Source organism: Lissotriton vulgaris, chromosome 9 (genome assembly GCF_964263255.1).
Source record: "Lissotriton vulgaris chromosome 9, aLisVul1.2, whole genome shotgun sequence".
NCBI lineage: Eukaryota > Metazoa > Chordata > Amphibia > Caudata > Salamandridae > Lissotriton > Lissotriton vulgaris.
Window position 1 is genome coordinate 1,115,843,877 of NC_141697.1, and position 22,306 is coordinate 1,115,866,182.

General features: G+C 45.0%; 1 protein-coding gene across 4 annotated transcripts in view; it reads left to right on the top strand.

The window, feature by feature from the left end:
• ARHGEF3 (Rho guanine nucleotide exchange factor 3) overlaps positions 1–22,306 on the top strand; it is an 834,543-nt gene that overhangs the window by 687,188 nt on the left and 125,049 nt on the right. For 3 of the 4 annotated variants that reach the window (XM_086939120.1, XM_086939121.1, XM_086939122.1), the window contains one exon: positions 13,078–13,185. In XM_086939120.1, the coding sequence (XP_086795246.1) occupies positions 13,078–13,185 (108 nt within the window). Of the gene's footprint in view, positions 1–1,948; positions 2,072–13,077; positions 13,186–22,306 lie in introns of those variants that run through there. The other variant, XM_086939123.1, reaches the window with a different exon arrangement.

Sequence of the window (22,306 nt, forward strand, 5' to 3'; positions counted from 1 at the left end):
GCTTTTATTCCCCTGAGAGATATCTCTGCTTTGTGGAGGGTGGACCTGAGGTGTCCCACCTCTTGGAATTGACTCAATGGGCTTATCTTTGGGGTGAATGGAATCCCCAGTCGCGCCCACAGACACACACACACACGTACGTCTCAGGGAAACCAGTGAATGCCTCTCCACAAAATTGGGCCAGCAAAAGGTGGGTTTAATCCTGTTTTTTTCTTAAATCTGCAGCCTACAACTTTGTAATGCCAATTTAGCATTTGTAGCAGTCGTTGTATACCGGGCAGTCCATACTGCCTGGCCATAGGCATATCCAACACTGTGAGGTACAGGCCAACAGTTTTCTTAAGCAGCATCTGGGTGCCTTTAAAATGATCTTCCATATACATCATGCACGTATGGAGCCTAAATACTGTAAGGACGATCAAAGGTATCAAGGAGATGTTTGTCTGGACAGATCACCCTAATGGGACAAACAGACTAGGCTGCCATGAAGGAACTAGCAGGCGTTTTATTAGAAGTGACGTCAAAATCTTGACTGAAGCTTGAATGTTGGAGGTTTGTATTCACAAATGTGCAATGTTCAAAAAAGCCTAAAAACCATAATCGTGACTGAAAATTATGATTTTTTTTCCCTCCGTCGAGAACACGGTCAGAATACAAATTGTACAGGCAGGATTGATTTCTCAGTGCCAGGTTTGAATCACCCAGCACCGTGCACAAGATAAGAGGCGACATCAAGGCACAGATTCCGCTGGGATTCTGCTCAGAAATGGCAAGGGAGCAGCGTGTGATGCCTTGGGACAGAGCATCCTACCCCCATGGCTTGTGTTATCTTCCTCCAGCAGCTGCACCACACTTCCAACCCAACATAAAATAGTTTAAATAACCGCCAGCGTGTGGGATGGTGAGCATGAAGGAGAAAGAAATAAGTGAAGATTGAAAGGCAGAGAAGGAAGAAACAGAACCCTGAAGACATAAAAAAGCAGAGAGCAACAAACATGAAAGTGCACACGGAAAAGCTGAACGGAAACGTGTCAAGATGGAAAAGCAAAGAGGAAAAACTAAAATGTAAATAAAGGTAAGGAAGCAGAGACAACATTGAAACGTGAAATGAAAAGGCGGGAAGACAATCCAGAGGGGAGAGTGGAAAAGCGGACGTGAAAACATGCAAATCCGGGGAGAAAGAAGAGCAGCGTGGGTAAACCAATAGCACCTGAAATGAATAAAGCAGGAAGAGATGAAAGCCATGGGAAATAGAGAAAACCGGCCATGCAAAGAGGGAAAAGCAGCGAGACAGAAGAAGGGAGCGGCGGCTTCGTTTCTGCGGTGAACGTTTCCTTCAAGAGAGGTTTCCCGTAGCTTGTCTGTGACCTTCCTCCTGGTGCTCTATCTGCAGTGCAGGCTGATTGATGACAGCCAGCCCCTGCCACGGTGCTCGGTGGCACAGCCCCGGCATGCCTAGCAGGCGCCGACATCTGGGAGGCATCTAGAGGAGAGCTTCTACTGCAAGATGTTCTTTCAATTATGCTTTATTGATATGAAAAAAAATCATCATTCACCAGCCAGAGCACAGAGGTGGTCTTAGCATCAGCCAGCAGGATTCAGCAGAGACAAATCGCTTCTAATTCTCGTTGGAAAGAGGAGAGGCAGCAGGACCACAGGTGTGGGCATGTTGTGTTTTTTGGATGCCAACGCTGCAGTGTTTTTGGAGACAAGCTGGCTGGTTTGGCAGGCTGGAAATACACATTTGTGGCAGTCTGTTTCACATGGATGTTTCCTGTGGCAAGGAGAGCTTGCGGACTCCTAAAAGGAATGGATTTCACCTTTCGTATGGGCGTGCCATGTCCACATCCCTGATCCCAGGACACCAGTGGTAGACAAGGATCAGATGCAGGCACATACTCCACCAAGCATGGCTGAAAAAGAAAGACTGGTTCCCATTGGCTGGAGACCTTCCTTGAACTATGGTGTCTGAGGCACTTGTTGACTCCTAGGGGAAGGCTTCCGCTCTGTGCTCTGCTCGTGCTGTCAAGGACCCAGCAGGCAATGTCAGATGGAGGAGAGCCTGCCAAGGGTAATTCCTTCTCCTTGTGTGTCTGTTCTCGTCATTGTGCATGGTCTAGACACACCTTGCAGCTTATCTCTTCATGTCTGTCCAGTGAGTGCAGCTAGGGATCTCTCCCAGAGGGTTGCCGTGGGCTCTGCTCGCGCCCTGCCTGGTTTAAAGCAGCTTTTAATGGAAAGATAAGGAGGGTGATGCTGACGCACAGGGGTTGTGTATCACTGTTGATGTATATGATGCAAATTGAACAGTACATGCTACTTTAGTAACTTGTTCTCATTAGCATGCTGGGGGCAGTCTTTCCATTTTGTAAGCTCTGACAGTCGTCCTTGCAGAAATGGTTTATAGTAGACAGATATTGAGGTAGAGCAGCCTCTTCCCAGGTCTGTAAGCTCACATTTCCTGGGGGCAGAGAGGCTGGATAAAAGTAGATGATGTGTCCGATCGAGGGGTCGTTAATGAGGTAATGGATCACACAGGGAAATTCATTTTTATATCTGTGTGCCTTTTTTGTGGTTTTCCAGCTGTGCTGCACATGTTGTGCTTCTCCACTCTCCATGGAAGAGTGTGCCTCCTTTTTCGCAAATATTGTTTCCACATGTTGTTTGTGCAGCTGGTTAGGGTATCACCAGGACTGATGCTTGTGTTTGCTTTTTGGCTGCTCTTCACCCTTGTGACCCTAGTATGCCCTCTCCAGAGTCAACAACATTAGACCAAGTGACTGTGAACCATACCTCGCAATGCTTCCAGTTAATTAAGGTTCAGTTCATTTTCAGCCACACACGCGTGGCCGGCTTCTGCATACATGTTTTTTTTACAAACGGCAAATAGGATGAAGCTTTTGGCAGGATCTTCATAGCTGGTTCAGTGAAAACCGCTGGCCTGAGCCTACCACACAGAACGATGATGTTTCATGCTATGTGTATTTGTATACTGCACAACTCCCCTGGGAGGGTATCCTGGCACTGATGCAGACATTGTAAGGGCCACACTATTGTCTAGTCCAGGTGAAGAGCCAGGTCTTCAGTTTCTTGCGGAATCCAAGCATTAAGGAGCAAGCTTTGATGTACAGGGGCTAGAAGTGAGGTGGGAGAAGTCATGATCGAACAAATCGTCACTACCGTCAATGTGTGGGGCACAGTTGATCACTGGTGCACAAATAATATCCATCTTGTGGTAAATCAAACTTTCAGAGAGAAGAGACTCCCTATATACAGGAGACAAATAGAACATGGACTTTTAGGAAGATGAGGCACAGTTTAGTGGGCCCATGAGGTATTTTTATCTCCTGAATATCTCTTGGTCAAATCTTGTGTTGCATGAATGTGTCCCAGACGAATCATAGGTTAGATGAATATCTCTGGATAGAATTGTATGTTACCTGAATGTCTCTTGGTCGAATAGTGTGCTACCTTAATGAGTCTTGGTCGACTTGTGTGTTACCTGAATGTTTCACGGGGCAAATCTTGTGTTACTTGAATATCTCATGGTCAAATCGTGTTTTACTTGGATTTGTCTGAAGTGAATCGTATGTTACCTGAATATCTCTGGATTGAATTGTGTGTTACCTGAATGTTTCTTGGTCGAATCGTGTGTCACCTAAATGGATGGGGTCGAATTGTGTGTTACCTGAAGGTTTCCAGTGCAAATCTTGTATTACTTGAATATCTCTCGGTCAAATCGTGTATTACCTGAATGTATCCAAGACGAATCGTATGCTACTTGAATATCTGTGGGTCGCATTGAGTGTTTCCTGAAAGTCTCTTGATCGAATTGTGTGTTACCTGAATGTATCCAAGACGAATCGTATGCTACTTGAATATCTGTGGGTCGCATTGAGTTTTTCCTGAAAGTCTCTTGGTCGAATTGTGTGTTACCTGAATGCCTTCGGGGCGACTTGTGTGTTACCTGAATATCTCCAAGGTGAATCCTGTGTTACTTGAATATCTCTTGGTCGAATCGTGTGTTACCTGAATATGTCCAAGGCTAATTTCTTCGTTAATAAGACAAATGCCTTTTAAGTACCACCATGAGGATAGCAGAACATAGTCTATAAAACAAATTATAGTTATCAATTTTTTTTAAATGGCTAGAGGCTTATGTAAGCACAATAAGTTAAACTTCACATTTAATTAGTTTTTTTTTTTTTACTGAGCAGTTAAGCTCCTGTATTTTACATACAGTTGCATAATAACGAGACCACCAATTTAACGATAATGCCAGAGGTAACGCAAAAAGTATCTGATGACATCAAGGGTTTACTGGTTTCTCATCCTTCGCATTGCTTCGACCACTTCCTAGCTGCCAAGGAGCTATGAGAACAGCAATGAGTTAAAGTACACGAAGCACTTAGAGCTCATAAAATCCTCTTTACTTTGTGTTCTTGCTCCTGGCTCCCAGGCACCAGAAAGCAGGTTTGCAAGAGCAGATCATGGCGTCCGCGTACAGTGATGTGAATATTTCATGGCCTCTGCTTATTACCGTAAGCCTTTCTGTGTTCATGTGGAATGCGGATAAATGGCTTTTTCCATCTACCAGTTCCTCCTGTTAGTGCACATCACCTCCATTTCCCTTACCTTCCGCGCTGGGTGACCTTCCCACATTCCTCCATACCCCACAGTCTGTGTAGGGCAAGAATGACTCAATCTCACTAGTGAGTCCAAACTGTGTTCCAGTGGTTTGGTGCAGAATTGTTTTCCAAAATTGGCCACCTCGCTGAGATTTTGGAACATAGACCTTGAGCTTTGCAGGAATGGTACAAGGCAACAGCGGCTAAGCGTGGGCAGGGCCACAGGCGCGGTTGCCCTGGGCGCAAGATTCTTAGGGGGCGCTGGGGCATTCCTAGGGGCGCACATTTTAAAAGAAAAGTGGCAGGATGCTTGCCTTGCCCCAGGCGCTGGCAGCCCACCCCACGCCGCTGCATGGCAGAAAGCTTTGACCTCACTGTGGCGAGCCGAGATGCGCAGTCCTGTATCTGAAAATACATCACACAGGAAGTCGCGACTTTCCCCAGCCATGAATCTCTGAGATATGAAAGGAGCCCTGGGGTAATATGTCGCTGCTGAATAATTTCACAGTGATAAATTCTCAGCATAGCTGCTAAACTGCAGCTGTCTCCCATGGGTTCCCTTCCTGTCTAGTGATGTGAAATGTTATGCAGTAAAATGGCTACACGTCCGAGAAAGATGGAATTGTTTTTAAATTGCATTTACACCTTTATTTGCCCGACTCTGCTATTCTCCTTCTAAGAGTTTTTTTTGATTTTCTTCTTTTTGCCCATGGTATGTTTGAGGTTTTATGTCATGAATAATTTTGCATTATTTCGTGGAGTGACTGAAATAAATTGCCACGTTTTGCACGTATTGCACAACGAGGCATCGTGTTTGTGCTATTTTTGCATTATTGCTGAATTTGATGGGTTTTACATACCTGCGAAAAGTGTGTTTTTTAAATTCTTTTGGCTGAAAAATAGAACTGGCTCACTTTACCCTCATGCCATGGGGCCAGTTGACAGCTAGGTTTGCACAACAGTAACTTTTGAACTTTAACTCTTTAAGATTCATGCAGTTGCAAAAATTCATCCTTGACATAATAAGCACATTTACAATTACCCCTTTGTCTGGAAAAGGGTAAATGAATTCTGCACTGTGAGTGGGAGTTTCTACTGATGCTAACTTATTTTGACTACTTGAATCCTCCAGCACAAAGAGAACTCCTTTCATTTTCAGATGTTTTCACTCGCAAAAGTCAACATTTTTACCTTATTGGTGCCAATTCTATTTCAGTGAAGAATAAAGCTTGGCAAATTTGAGGATCAGATCACAACAGATCAAAAGACCCTCTGCATGATTCCTATATTAGTTTCACATTCTACAAGGATTTGTATTCCACTGCAAAACTCAATTCTATAAGTACTTTATTTTAAGAATAATGGCTTCTGCATTCGTAGCCATTTGATAACTGTTCATTTTCTGCCGTAATGTTGTTTAAAATAATAGGTGACACAATATGCAATTTGATTACTCCTGTGCCTTAACTAAAAAAAATGGAAGATAATATTTCATGTAGCCTGTTTGCAGGCAGAGACTAATGTACCAAATGTAATTGCAGTTTAAGCTGCATTTGTGACTGAAATTGTGCCGCTGAGCAGGAGGTTGTGCTTGCTGGGGCATTGCAAACTGTAGGGGCAGAAGAGGGCTGGCAGGAATGATGCATGTATCATTCCTTGTTGTGTGGAAGGGCATCTGATACCAAATACCAGTCTGGAAGTGTTTAGTAAGGTTAGTGGATAATATATAATGCCTCTTTTTCAGAATACAGTCACATGTATGACATTTTTGAAAATTCAGTGGGTTTGCGGCAGTGTCAGTGTCTATTTTAAGCTTGTGGTTTCCCGTCCTCAGCTCCGGCACTTAATTATCAACATCAGCACTTTTCATGAGCATCAGTTAAGGACACATTCATTAATGGTTGGCATGGGGAGATTAAGTGATTTGCAGGGAATCACAGGATGTTGAGCCAACGCTGAGACTCAAACCTGGTTCTCCAGCTCCAAAGTTGGCAGCTCTAGTCTTTACACCACATCCTCTCCCCACTTTCATGATTAGTGGTTGGTTCTGTTTTAGGCGGTGCTAGCAGGAGAAATGGGATGGTGCAAACTGCTTCCTGAAGAGAGCCCAGGCACTTATGTTTTTTAACATATTAACCACTGGGCAGTGCCCATCTTGGCAGGGATGGGAGAGGTGCAGTGGTTCACTATTATTATTAATGGTAGTAGTAGTGATAGTAATTACAATAATGTGTAGTGATCCAAAGTTCGTAGGAGCTCGACGCGGCTGAGCAAATGATGTGGTTGCCAATTATTAAGGCTGTCGAGTCTCGATTCCAACTCATGTCTAGTTCTTCTACCACTCCAGATTTCCTATCTCTTCGTCACACTCTTCCAGCAACATTTTGATCCTTGCTTTCTCCCTTTGTATTTTTATTTTCCTCCTCCTTTCTCCCATTTCTGCCCTGAACTGTTTTGCTCTGGATAAAGGTCTGATGATGAAAGCAAAGTCTAGGTCCCCAAAAATAAATGCCAGTTTCCAGAAGCTGCAACCACCTGTATAAATTAAGCAGTAGCGGCTGCTACTAAGCACGGGTAGTGGGATGTGGGGCAAGCAGATCGGGGGAATGCAAAAAATTAAATTCAACAGACTTAGCCGGGTGCCGCTGGGTGCTGCCTCCTCTGCTCAGTCTCCTCCGTGCCGCAACAGGAAGCTCCCAGCTTCCCAGAATCCCCTGTCCAATCACAACGCTGCCTTAAGAAAAGTTATGATTGGTCTGAGCGCCGTGGATCGGCGCTCAGACACGGGCTTGGAGGCTTTCCAAGTTCCCCACCAGGCTGTGTAATGCAGCCTGGTGGGGAAGATGCAAAGTGCACATGGCGGTTTGACGGCCGGTCAAACCATTATGTCCACTTTAGAATGTGCTTTACACTCCTTCCCCTGCACTGGCCAGCGTGGCCCACACACCCTGCACAGAGCAGGAAGGAAATCTAAAACGATAATAACGTTAGTTGTTATTGTTTTAGTTTGCCTTTTTACATTTCTCGCAGAGCCATGGGTCGACGCTGCTCCGCCTTAGCGGAGGAGCCGTAGCCGAAAACTGAATTGGCACTCCAAGCATTTCAGCTCTTTTGAACTGTCTGCTGCTGCTGTTCGCAAATTATTGAGATTATATCTATCCAAAATGAATACTTTGTAGGGATTAGAGGAGAGCTGTGATGGGATGATGGGCAGAAGCCTACAAATCCCATCAGGTTTAGTGTTCTGGTGGGCTGGTAAGGTCACATTGAGCCGTCTAAAATTCTTGGATTCTTCTAAAGTCTCCACAGTGGTCAGCACAAGCATTAAAGTAAGCAGCCACCATTGTGCTATATTTTGACAAAACTCCTATGCAGATGCATTTTTTATCTGTTGCGAGTCCAGGGCAAGAGGGGGCGGTGATGTTGGCCTCCTTAACTGAAGTCATCTTTTGTGGCTTCTTACTGTACTCCACAAACAAAGATGCAGTCAAAAGTTGCATTTCACCCGTTGCTGCAGAACACTCTTGACTGCGTAAGTTACGTGTCAGTGGGAGGATCATCGGGCCCAATTCACAGAACTAACTTAAGACAAAATCCTAAACTTACTACCATTTTGGTATTCACAGAAGGCACTTACTCATTTTGGTATTCACAGAAGGCACTTACTCATTTCGGTTTTCACAGAAGTTAGGAGTCCTAACTTGCAGACTCCTAAATGCCTTCTGTGAATACCTAAAGTCGTAAAGTTAGGATTTTTCTCAGTTTAGGAGTAGTAAAGTTAGAAGTCCTAACTATCTACTCCTAAACTGAGAACAATCCTAATTTAAAGACTTTCGGTATTCACAGAAGGCATTTAGGAGTCCTAAAGTTATGAGTCCTAACTTTACTACTCCTAAACAGAGAAAAATCCTAATTTGAAGACTTTCGGTATTCACAAAAGGCATTTAGGAGTCGTAAAGTTAGGAGTCCTAACTTTACTACTCCTAAACAGAGAAAAATCCTGATTTTAAGACTTTCGATAGTCACAGAAGGCATTTAGGAATCCTAATGTTAGGAGTCCTAACTTCTGTGAATACCGAAATGAGTAAGTGCCTTCTGTGAATACCAAAATGGTAGTAAATTTAGGATTTTGTCTTAAGTTAGTTCTGTGAATCAGGCTCTTCAATCATATCAAACTGGACATCATTTCCAGACTGCTCCACCTGTTCTGTTTAGAAGACTTTGTTTTATTATCTTGGCTTCTTTAAGGATATCAAGGTACAACATCAGACATAAAATATTAATTGAGAAGGCATCAAAAGCAAAAATGTCAGGAGTTTTGTATTTGAATATTTGATTTATTTTGGTGCAAAAGCCCTGTAATTTAGTAGGTAACACTCAAAAGAGCATTTATTCAGCTGCGGTATATAACAGGAGAGGTCAGCAAGGCGGTAAAGTACGAAACAGTAGAACACTGATGCAGGGACAAAGGCTCAGATGTGAAAAAGCTCTAATGTTGGGAGAGCAAACAGAAGGCCAAGGATTAGAAAGGTAACGAGTTCATATCTTGTGGAATCTATGTAAGAATTGAGGCAGATGACCCCATTTTACACAACCCTGTGCACAGGGTCATTTACTGACTGATAATGTTGGCTTTTCTGGAAAAGCATGAACAATGACATTAAAAGAAAAACCATGAGGTCAAAGATGAAAAAGAAAAACAACACTGGAAGGGGAGCATGAATGGAAGAATATTCCCAGGGAGAGGTATCCTGTCACCTTCCCAGAAAAGAGTGCCAAGAAACAAAAAATCACAAAACTAGTTCACAAAGATTTGAATAGTAAGCGTGAAAAGAATCGAACCGAGACTTACTGATCATTTTACAGCAATTATTTTTCATATAGAAACATGTTAAAAAAGCAGCAAGTGCTCTCTGGCAAATAGTTCCTATGGCGTGGTAGACATTTCTAACATGGAGGATTTGTTCAGACATAACACCATCTTCTTTGGCTTATTTATTCAATGATATTTGGTCCTCAACACTAATTCCGCAATGCTAAAGAACGACCAAATTCCCAAAAACTAAATCACAATATAAAATGATGGACAGAGTGTTGAAACGTTTCCCACAGTCACAGATCTGGGTTTAATCCATTGTTATTTTGCGCGCCAGGTCACCCTAGTTTGGACATGTTTCTAGTCCAGGTAGGACCTGCCCTGGCAGTTCGGGCTGGACTGTTCCCATGAGGAGCAGGGTCAAGAGTGAGTTGCATAGGGCTGGGTCTAAACCGGGGTGGCATCGTGAGCAAAAGAACAATGGATTTAACCCAGATCCCTTGACTGCAGGTGAATGTTTGAAACGTTTCAGCACTCCGCCCATCATCTTGTTGTGTTTGCGAAGTCCATAAAAGGCTGTAGTTAAAAAGGATGAGCTTCCAGCTGGTAGCGGATGGTTGGTGTTGCCACTCCACACATCTAGAAGGATGTATGACATTACAACGCATGCTTTTACCACCCATGCTTTTACAACGCAAGTATTACAACGCAAACCTTTACAACGCATAGTGCTTTGGGGTGCGGGATAGTGAATAGTTTAATTTACTATTCCAACTCCAGTCCCCGTGGACACTAGGGAAGGTGTTTGATAGTAAATTAAATCTATTCCCTATCCTAGAGCGCCCCCCCAGCGCAATGCGTTGTAATGGTTTGCGCTGTAATAGTTGTGTCGTAAAGGCACAGCGTGGTAAAAGTTGCGTTGTAAAGGATGTTTCCCCATCTGGAAGTGAATTCAACCTTGTCATTTACACAAATACCAAACCTTTGCTATCGAACAAGGGAAATCCGCATCTAGGGAGGGACATTCATTTAATGAATTAAAGATGAAATCTCAGTAGGAGTTAGAATCAGTGCTTGCAGTTATTGGGCACCAGCACTCATTTGTGCGGTCTGGGACTTATTTTTCATCATTTGACTTTAACTCAGAGGAAGAAAGTGATGCAGAGCGGGAGCAAGAAGGAGGAAAAGAAAGCTAGGAAGAGAGTGACGAAGGGAGAAAGAAGGGATGAAAAAGAACCTGCAAGAGTGACCTAAAGAGACAGGAAGTGTGGAGTGATGTAGAGTGATAGAGGAAAGAGGCAAGAGGTGGAAGCAAGACTGGGCAGCCATTTTATTCGTCAGCCCCACCATTTGGTAGCTCCAGTAACAGAGCTACTAAGAAAAAAACTCTGCACCCATGATCTTATTATGTTTCTGTACAAATTAAGACAAAAATAGACTGGGCATCTTAGAGTCAGTTAAGCAAGCCATAAAATAGGAGGTAAACGACCCTTGAAATGGCGCAGTGACCCGAATGCAAAACTATACTCAGGGCCAGACTGGGAACCGAATCAGGCCCTGGCAAACTGCTCAGCGGGCCCCCCTGGGGGCTAGGAAGGGGGTGCAGCCAAGCTGCTTGCTATGGCCAGTTTCAGCCGATTTGGTTACAGGGTGCCGATATTGCCGGCCCCCACCCTGGCGGCCCACCGGGCAAATGCCTGGTGCCCGCGACGGCCAGTCCAGCCCTGCTATTCAGGGGAAATGGAATGCGTGTGGTTTACTAAGTTGTCTGAGCTTTTTACACAGATTACTTGTGCATAAGTATGTAAAAGCGACCTAAGTGTGGAAAAGCAGTGTCTGCAGATAAACCTGCCACTCACCGGTCCACAGAAAGAGCAGCTGTTGGAGAGGCCTCAGGAAATGGCCTGTGTGTAGCGGGCGACTGGTCACTGCAGATAGCAGGATTCTGTTGTTTGCACTTTCCTCTGAGTGTAAAAATATTCTATTGTGTATAGATTGTTCTCTGTTCACAATGAGCCTCTTTTAGAGCTGCTCTTGGTTGAGAGCCATTTGACTCCAGCTCGCCTTTTAATTAATAGCTTGTGGACAGCTCAGGATGTGGCTGTGTATGCCACTCTCCACTGATTAACCAGTGTGCCTCAGTCCTGCTCTGAAGCCTGGCCTCTCGAGATTGACGTGATGGGCCACTTCGAGCGTGCCTTTTGCAAGCTGCGTTATTAAATTGCAAGTTAGTGGCATATTTACATTAAAATATCAGATCGCGGAACTGCACCAAATTTGGTAGCGCACCCTCGCTGACATTTTCAAAATGCAGTCATGCGCTGTATTCTCAGGAATATGGCACGCCCTTGTGCTTCCATTAGTGCTGGCATAAATTGCTGCCTAGGGCCAGTGCAGGCACCCTGCCGCCAAAATGCAAGGGTGCCTTCGCTGAAGGGACGATTGTTTATGTGCAGAAAGGGACACCTTCCTACAAATCAAAAATCAATAATGGCATTTTGCACCTTCTATGTGTACTGCAGAATGCAGCACACGTGAAAGAGCAAAAAATGAGGAGAAATTAATAATTTATCCTCTTTGCACCATTCTAACGCCTGGTATTCCATGGCACTAGTTTTTAGCGCTGCCGCAGTTTTATAAATCTGGGGGAGTGTCAAAAAGCAATGGGTGTTGTGGTGGAACGCCCACAGCAACATCCATTGCCCGCCCCTTTGCCGCAGAGGACTGCAGCGGAAAGGGGCATATATAGAAGGTGGCGTTAAGCCACACAAAGTGGCTGAGCGCCACCTTGTAAATATGGAAAATAGAACTGTGCCCTGGAGCGTCCAAAAAAGTAACGCTCTGGTGGTGGTGAAGGCTTGTAAATATGCACCTTAGTTTCTATAACTTGGGTGCGTCTGTTGTGAGGCAGACGCCTGCCCTGTCAGTTCTAGCCTAAGAATACTGGTTTACATGAGACTGGTCACACTTGACAGACTTCTATACCGCATTGAGCTGCATTTTAGATATGGATCACTATATTTACACCTATAACAAATGACAAAACTAGTGATTTCACGCTCCCTGCTGATTTCTGGCGTGATCTTCCGGCCACAAGTTTCAATCCTGTAAAGACCAGCTCAACTGGGCATCCTTCTGATGTCAGTGAACTGACTAAGATTAAATTTGGTAATAGTGACTGACGTGTAATTCCCGGTTATTGGAAATGGCAGAAGTGCCGTATGAAGGGCTATAAAAATGCTTCGTATTAATAAATGTTATTCCTTTAGGTTGCAGATTGTGTACATCTTTGTTGAAGAATATGCAGGTGCTTTATTAATCTGCAAGATCTTAAATGTGCTTAGTGTTTTTTTCCTCATGATAATTATCCTAAGTGTTATAAATGTATTGACAACGGTGCCAAATCGTACATTTTTAAAAAACTTGTTTTAAACTGTTTTAGATCGGTTACTCATTTGATTAATACACAGCTATTGCATTAATATTCTGCAAGGACCACAAAGGTCGCATTTTTCACTGATGGGTATTAATGGACAAGTTGCTATAGGTAATTATTTGCAGACTTTATTTCTGACAAACCCAAGGATTGACATTTTGCATCTCACAGTGTGCTTTTTATTATTCTAACTGCAGGAACCTAGTACCAAGCGGGTCAAGCCACTATCCCGAGTCACATCGCTAGCAAACCTCATCCCGCCTGTGAGGGCGACGCCCCTGAAGCGCTTCAGCCAAACACTCCAGGTAAACACCAAGGATGTTATGCACATGTTTTACTGTGATGTTGAACAGCACCAAAATGCATACATATAATATTGTAGGTGCCAGGGCACGAGTCCTAAAAAGAGAAGTGGGAGGACGCTGTCACCGGAAGTGACGTCACGGCGGGAAGTGACGTCACGAAAGGTGCGCTCCGATCTCGTCCCAGAGAGGCCAAAGAGTGAAGTCCAGCTGTTAGGCAGGGGGGACAGCGTCCCCTGGTAAAATAAGTGGGGGGACGCCGTCCACCCGCGTGGTACCCCGACTCGAGCCCTGGTAGGTGTATTTCCTTGCAACATTTGAAAGCTACAGTGGCGGCTGGCATGTCCAGAGGGTGGTATTACATAAAAAAACTAAACTTACCTTTTCTCGACCGCAACGTCCTCCTCGATCCTTCTTTCGTCGAGGCAGGCAACAGGCAGGCTCCCATCTCCCAACACAATCCTAGCGGTGCTCTCATGCAGCTTGAAAGCAGCTCTAGGATTGGTGGGATCGGCGTACATCGGTGCACACAAGAGCACTGGAGGCCTTTGCTTTCTCTAACCCAGCTGAGAGCAGGGTTAGAGAGGTTTAAAATGTGCATGCCTGACTGGCCGTCGCAAAATGGCCGTCCAAAGAGACATGCGCATTTTAAACTCAAGAGCACAAAGCTTACTACTGCCACTCAGTAGCAATGGGCCAACCCCATCATGATGCTCAGTTTGAGACGGGTCAGTTGTTGAAAAATGAAATGGTAATAAATAAACTTTATTAGCATTTTATTTTTCAGCTCTGGCCTAGGGCGTTTGTTTGTGGGGCAATGCTCCTCCGCTCAAACGGAGGAGCCGCCCCTGGAAAATAATCCCCAATTACAGGTACAACATCCTTGATAATGATATTCTGTTGTGGAAGCCATATTTGGGACAGCACCAAAACCTGCAGTGGGCTTTGGGTCAGCCCATTGGTGGTTTTCTTGTAAGTCTTCTTAGATTGCTTCTTGTTCAATGGATTTCCTTCCTTCCTCTTGTATTTCTCTTTGAGCGTAGCTTTACTACCATCAATTTGATTGGATGACTAATCTTCTTCCACTGCTCACCTTCGATGAACTACTTTTTCATGTTTTTGTCACCACTCTGTGGGAGGGGCTTTGTTTGCTCTCTCTGTCTGATGATACATCTGCAACAGATCTCACTTTAAAAGCCTTTCAGGGTACTGCCATTGGTCCACAAAACAATTTATCAGACAGAAATCCTTCTCTAAATGCAAGCAAAACTAACAAAATGCTTTTTACAAAAACAATGAAGAATGAAGCCTATTTTGTAAATCAATGTATATGATCTTAGCCTCATATCTGAGGGGTCAGGCTTTTTGACAACTCTCCTCCATGGAGCATTTTCCCATGGAAGCTGTAGGTCAGGTTCAATTTTAACAGAGATATGGAGTCCACGTTGTTAAGAAATGTTGGAGGATGTGAGTCCAAAGAAATTCCTTCTGTGGCACAAGGACACACCATAATCGTGAATCTATGTATTTTCAGATTGGAATCCATCTTTGTGTCACAAGTTTGGGTAAAGAAGTTGAACACTGACATAAAAAGTTTCGTATTGACCCAAGAACCGTAATAGTGGCATCATCTTAAAAGTGCTCTATTGTAATTGTAATTGCATTTATATAGTGTTTACTACAAATGATGAGGTGTCAAAGTACTTTTTATGCAAATAGCACGCTACTCTGGAAACCAAAAATGATTAGTGGTGAATTAGTATAGGAAGAAATTGCATTAATTTGAACGGTAGACATGTGAGTTTGTTATTTGGATTAAAAAAGGATATTGGAGGGTTATAAGAGGGAAGGGTTTGTATTATATAGCACTTGCTACCCCTGATGAGGTGTTGAAGTGCTTTTCGGCGGGTATCATGCTACTCCGGAACCCAAACAGGATTAGTCGGGAATTAGGATAGGGAAATATGAAACTAATTTGAGCGGTGGACATGTTTATCTTTTAGCTGGATTGGTAAATCGTATGCATCCATTATAGATCTATAATTTGAGAAATACTACTTATACCAAATAAAATTCGCCAGGCACAAGACAATATAATTCACAAATAAGCCTCAATCAATGTCTTTGAATGAATAAATTAAAAATCTTTTCATAGAACCCCCTCGACTTATGTAACCCTTGGCCAAGTTTTCCTAAACTCATCCTGAACATTCTTAAATTCTCTGCCTTTGCATCAACCTTGAGTACCTTTCCAAAATGTGAACATTTGGTGCTGACTGACTAAGAATGGTCAACGCTCTGTCCTATAAATAATGTCAATTTATATGGAGGTTCTTATTGCAGTATAAATATGGAGTCACTGTTGCGGATTCCCGAATACATTTGATTAGATTTTTCCATAAGAGTGAGGTCTGTTGCTAAACATTTTTCACTGGAATACTTAGAAACGAGTACGGCAAATTTAATTAAAGTGTCCCTCGCCTTGAGAAATCTATAATCTGTTGCCCCCGCCTCATGTATTTCCAATGCTGTGCTTTTCCTCACTTGTTAGTGTTAGAGATTGCTTGCTGTAGGCTTTAGATTAACCCTGTCATTGAAAATGATCAATTGCCTGTACTGCAAACACAACTGCACTATAAACCTCCTGCTTTATGGCATTGGCAAGGTGAACAAATCCTGTCTGCCCACAGGTTTTAATTTAGGTGTGCATTTAAACAAGTATTCTTTGTTCCTTTCCTACTGTATATCTGTTCTACTCATTTCACAACACATAATAAAGCAGCGAAGTCTGAACAGCAGCGGTGGCGGTACAAGAAAAGGAATCTTTTTACCAGTCGACTTTTGAGGTAAAAGGTGTATTTAGCGTGACTGGAAAAGAGATGCCTGTTCTCCCAGAGGTTCATAAATCTTCCCCTGGGCTGCTGCAGAGCACCAGCTGGCCTGACTGAAAGAATATGGCTGCATCAGTTCCAGTCTGAGTCCTGTGGAAAGTAAATTAGGCCTGGCCAAACGCTTTCCTTTAAATGCTAGCACTCCCTTTACTCACTGCTTCAGACAGCTGTTATGTTCTTTTAACTGCTTGCAACCACTCCCCTGTGTTATGGTTTAGACGGATCGCGTGAAGTAGGCTTATTAAATGTAGTTTAGAGTTTTCTGTGTGAAATATGTTCAAAACACGCTTTTCACACAGTTTGAAAGCATGGTTTAGTTTCGAGATGTGTTAAGAGATACACACTTCCATTCCTCATGTATTACCTCATATTGTGTTACTTGTATGTGCCTTTTTTTCTCCTGTATGGATTAGTGATAAATGTGTGGCATGGTCCTCTCTTTCTTCTGTGTAGTTTTGTGGTACTTTGGGGTGTTATCCTTCCTGCTTTGCTGTTGTGCAGATTAGGGATGCATGTGTGGTGTGCTCCTCCCTTTTTGCATTGTATATTAGTGCTAGTGCCCGTGTGCTGTGCTAGTTCCGTTCTGCTGTGCAGTTTAGGTATATTTGTGAGATGTGTTTCTTCCTGTCTGCAATACAGATTAGTTATTGGAACAGTTTTGTTATTCTCCTTTGTTTATGCGAGCAGAACAGTGGCGCATTTGTGTTCTGTTACTCCGTTTCTGCTGTGCAGATTAGTGGTAGGTGTTTGGTATGTCCTGTCTTTGCTCTGTGCAGGTTAGTAGGACATAGGGGTATTTTCCTTCCTTTCTTTCTGCTGTGCCGTTTAGTGGTGCAAGTGTTGTATGTACCTCCCTTTCTGCTGTGCAGTGTTAGTGACACCGGTTTTGTGTGTTCCTTTCTTTCTTCACTACAGACTGGTGATATTGTTGTGGTATATTCTTTTCTTTCTGGTGTGCATATCGGTTATCAACGAGTAGTATTTTTCTTCCTGTCTGCAGTACAAATTAGTGGTGCAGTTCTTGAATGTTCCCTGCTGCCGCTGCACTGATTCTTGGTACATTGTGGTGCGTGCCTTCCTTTCTGCTGATTAGTGGTCAATGAGTGGTACATTACAACCTTCTGTGTAGATTAGCACGATTATGCTACAATGTTGTATATTCCTTCCTTCCTTCCTGCTGTGCAGATTTGTGGTGCATGCAGCATGTTTCTACATTTCTACCGTGCAGAGTAGTGCTGCCTGTGTTATATCCCTACATTTCTTCTGTGCAGAGTTGTGGTGCATGTTTTATGTCCCTACATTTCTGCTGTGCAGAGTTGTGGTGCATGTGTTATGTTCCTACATTTCTGCTGTGCAGAGTTGTGGTGCATGTGTTATGTCCCTTCATTTCTACCGTGCACAGTAGTACTGTATGTGTTATGTTCATGCATTTCTGCTGTGCAGATTTGTGGTGCATGTGATATGTTACTACATTTCTGCCATGCAGATTTGTGGGGCATGTGTACTTTTCCTACATTTCTTCTGTGCAGATTTGTAGTGCATATGGTATGTTCCTACATTTCTGCTGTGCAGATTTGTGGTGCATGTGGCATTATGGTCTTACATTTCTGCTGTACAGATTTGTGGTGTATGTGGTATGTTCCTAAATTTCTGCTGTGCAGCTTTGTGGTGTGTGTGTGATCTGTTCCTACATTTCTGCTGTGCAGATTTGTGGTGTGTGTTATGTTCCTACATTTCTGCTGTGCAGACTTGTGGTGCACGTGGTATATTCCTACATTTCTGCTGTGCAGATTTGTGGTGTATGTGGTATGTTCCCACATTTCTGCTGTGCAGATTTGTGGTGCATGTGGCATTATGGTCTTACATTTCTGCCATGCAGATTTGTGGTGTATGTGGTAGTTCCCACATTTCTGCAGTACAGATTTGTGGTGTGTGTTATGTTCCTACATTTCTTCTGTGCAGAGTTGTGGTGCATGTTTTATGTCCCTAAATTTATTCAATGCAGAGTTGTGGTGCATGTGGTATGTTCCTACATTTCTGCTGTGCAGATTTGTGGTGCATGTGGTATGTTCCTACATTTCTTCTGTGTAGAGTTGTGGTGCATGTTTTATGTCCCTACATTTCTTCTGTGCAGAGTTGTGGTGCATGTTTTATGTCCCTACATTTCTTCTGTGCAGAGTTGTGGTGCATGTGTTATGTTCCTACATTTCTGCTGTGCAGATTTGTGGTGCATGTGGTACGTTCCTACATTTCTGCTGTGAAGATTTGTGGTGCATGTAGATTGTTCCATTCATTTCTACCGTGGACAGTAGTACTGTATGTGTTATGTTCCTACATTTCTTCTGTGCAGATTTGTGGTGTGGGTGTTATGTTCCCACATTTCTGCTGTGCCGATTTGTGGTGCATGTGGTATGTTCCGACATTTCTGCTGTGCAGATTTGTGGTGTATGTGGTATGTTGCCACATTTCTGATGTGCAGATTTGTGGTGTATGTGGTATGTTGCCACATTTCTGATGTGCAGATTTGCGGTGTATGTGGTATGTTGCCACATTTCTGCTGTGCAGATTTGTGGTGTATGTGGTATGTTGCCACATTTCTGATGTGCAGATTTGTGGTGTATGTGGTATGTTGCCACATTTCTGCTATGCAGATTTGTGGTGTATGTGGTATGTTGCCACATTTCTGATGTGCAGATTTGTGGTGTATGTGGCATGTTCCCACATTTCTGCTGTGCAGATTGGTGGTGCACGTCGTTTGTGTCTACATTTCTGCCGTGCATATTTGTGGTGCACTGTAGAAAAAGGTAGGGCTAGGACCTTTCTCAAGATTTGCCCGGCGCTAACCGCCCTTGTACCATTCAAATTACCAAGCAATGAGGCAGGCGCCGGAGACCAGAAGGCAGGAAACAGAAGTTTATTCCGACGGAGCAGAACACATCAGATCAGACAACAAGGTATCGTCTCGAGGTGCTCTAACAGCCTCTCGGAGGCCTGGCCTCTTATACACTGGTTTATGGCATGTGACCTTCCTTCATCACAATCAGAACTCTGTAAAGCAAGAAACAAGACATCCCCGTAATCCTCGTGCTAATCCCACCCCCATATATCTTCACAATAGAGGTCCTCAACCTGCTGATAAGAGGAGGGGGTCATCACGCAGCTGAGTGTTCCGTCGAGTCTTAGGATGTGTGCGCCTGATCATATCACAGGGGGTGGGGAGGCCTGGATCAATAGAGGGTCCTTTGAAGGAGAGCGACCTCATACAATAAGGGGCAGTAAATGATATCTCCCGGCTTAGGCAGTGGCCTCGGACCTGTGTGGACAGTCGGACACGGGGTGAGGGGCCATCAATGGAGTGGTATTCATGCTGCGTGGACAATCCAGTGCAGAGGGGAGGTTTATCAACAGAGGGGCATTCATGGGAGGAGAGGAGGTGTTGGTCAGGCGCTGGCGTGACTCCCAAGGACAGGGTCATGCAGAAGGGTCATGCTCCTAAGGAGGAGGGAGGGGGAGCCAGGGTGCGCGGAGGATGCTTGCTGGGTCAGAGGGGCGCGCTGGCGATCGATCGTGGACAGGGAGACCATGATATCTAAAATGGCTGCCGTGCACGTAGTACATAGGTGACCTAAAATGGCTGCCGTGCACGTAGTACATAGGTGACAAGCTGGCGCAGATGATGTTCAGGTCGCAAACTAAAATTCCACAGTCCTCCCTTTTAACATGTCTCGCCAACTTGTCAGTTTGGATTTATCCCCATAAGGCCACGTATTTCTACTTCATAGAGGGGGCTCATGTGCTCATTTCGGAAGTCCAAAGTCTTTGGGCACATACAGTTAGAAACAAGGCCGAACAAAGGTGGCAGACATTGGATACCTAGGCAACACCCACATAATATCACAACAGGTACCAGCACGAAGGAAAATAACTTCCAACCCCAATTTTTCAAAGTGTCCCAAAACCAGCTCCCAAGCGACCATCCTTCCTGTTCTTGGTGAACCTCTGAGGACAGTCTGTGGAGGTGTTCAATGGCTTTGTAGACTGAAGGCGAGTTGTCTGGCACGTAGGTGCAGCAGCTGGATCCGATGATGCGGCATGCTCCTCCTCGGTCGGCTAGGACCACGTCTAGGACGAGTCGATTTTGAAGGGTCACGAGGCGGACCGCCTGAAGTTCTGCAGTGTTGTTGGCGAGGATACCAGCCGTGATGTTGATTGTTGTTTCTACTGCCTGGGTCAGGTGTCGGATAGCACGGCTGTTTGCCATTGGGCCCCACAGAGGAACAAGTCCCTTTGCTGCATCCAGGAACTGTGCTCCGGTGGAGTCGGCTTGTCCAAGGTCGTCTGCACGCCTCTGCCGGTGGTGGTTGGCAGGGGCTACATATGTGGGTGGAAGAACGAAGGCAATATAACAGGTGCCCTTCCAACCTCTCGGGAGCCACGTGTAAGCCTTGGTGCCACACACAAAGTACATATTCGGAGAAGCAACAAAGGAAGGGGGTTCAGCTGAGTCCAATGTTCTGGTGATTCGGCAGGCGCTGTAACCCACCAGCTGCGTTCCCTGGCCTTCGAGACACATGAGACCTGTGACATTGATAACGGACAGGGCCACAGTTAGAGTGGCGGTAGTTTGTTTTTGCAGATGAGTGAAGGTGGTTCTGGCCGGATTGTGGAGCACCTGTACTTCGACTCGTTCTTTGGCTGGAATGTCTTTGATGAAGGTGGCGCCTGCGAGCGCAGGACACAGGGCAGCTGGGGTTTTTCCTGTTTTGTTCAGCCAGAACCCAGAGTAGAAGTGTGATACTGTCCGGCTGGAGGTGGCGTTGTCCCTGTGGCTCTCTTGCATGAGGATCAACCAGGCGAGGCAAGAGCCGTGAACTGAGAAGGGTGAAGGGATGAAGGGGATGGAGTGTCCAGTGGCATGCGGGAGCAACCCGCAGATCCAACAGTTCGTAGCATTTGCAGCAAGGTTGTGTTGGTGCAACAGTTGCACGAAGGAATTGTTCCAGAATTCCCTGCGCCTTTCTCGGAGCTGAGGTGACAGAGAGATTAGGTGATGCTCTTTCAGAGGTGTTGGCTGTGCAGTAGGTAGCAATGTCTCGTGAGCCGGTGTGCTTTCCTCCAGAATCCAGAAGGAGGTCATGAGGAGGAGGCAGAAGAGGAAGACGATGAAGAGTGCAATTGTCTTTGATTTGTGCAGGTTGTCAGTGTTTGGATTTCTATACTGGGTATTTCCCGTTGCTTCCATCATCTTCTTATCTGGCGCTTCCATCATCTTCTTATTTGGCGCTTCCATCACCTTCAAGGGGCTCGGTAGTGGGCAGAACCACAGACCTCGTTTAGCTTCTCTCCCGGCGACCCTTGATTGGGTGTAGGTCACCGTTCTGAGATTTAACTTAGTCCGTGGCCTACTTCGCCGAAGCTCCCTCCTTTCGACCCAGGAAATACCCTTCTCTGGATGGCACAGTGGGATCAGAGAATTTTGCAAGTTCGAGTGCCTCAGTATCGGGATAACAGTCCAGTATCGGTCGGTCTTTGCTCAGGAGCTCTTCTTGGGTGCTGACGTTTTCTGTCGTGGCCAGGTTTGCAGAGACCTTCCGGCAATGATGCGCGTGCAGCCAGTGCTTCTTCCCCTCCACTCGGAGTGCCGTCCGGGTGGTGATCAGCACTTGCCAGGGGCCCGTCCACCGAGGTTCCAGACTCTTGGTTCGCTGGAAATTTCGTATCAGTACGAAATCTCCCGGTTGGATGTCGTGGCCGGGGCCCCTGGAAGCATCGGGGATGGCCTGCTGCACCTGTTGATGAATGACAGACAACGTTTTAGTTAACTTGCACAAATAATCAGACAGTAGGACGTCCGGGACGTCATGAATGGAGGTCGGTTTGGGAGCAGTCCAGAGATTCATCGGTCGCCCAAACACGACCTCGTAGGGGGTCAGATGGTGCTTGGTGGGAGTGGAGCGCATCGATAACAAGGCCAGTGGGAGGGCATCCGGCCAGTTAAGTCCAGTGGTGGCCACTATTTTTGCCAGTTTCAGCTTCAGTGTGGCATTATGGCGTTCCACTAGACCAGCGGATTGGGGGTGGAAGACCGCATGAAATCGTTGCTTTACCCCCAACCCCTTTAGGATTAGTTGGATAACCTCAGCTATGAAGTGGGGGCCATTGTCGCTCCATAAAATTCGGCAAAGGCCATAGCGAGGGAAGAATTCTTTCAGTAGTACTTTGGCAGTAGTCAT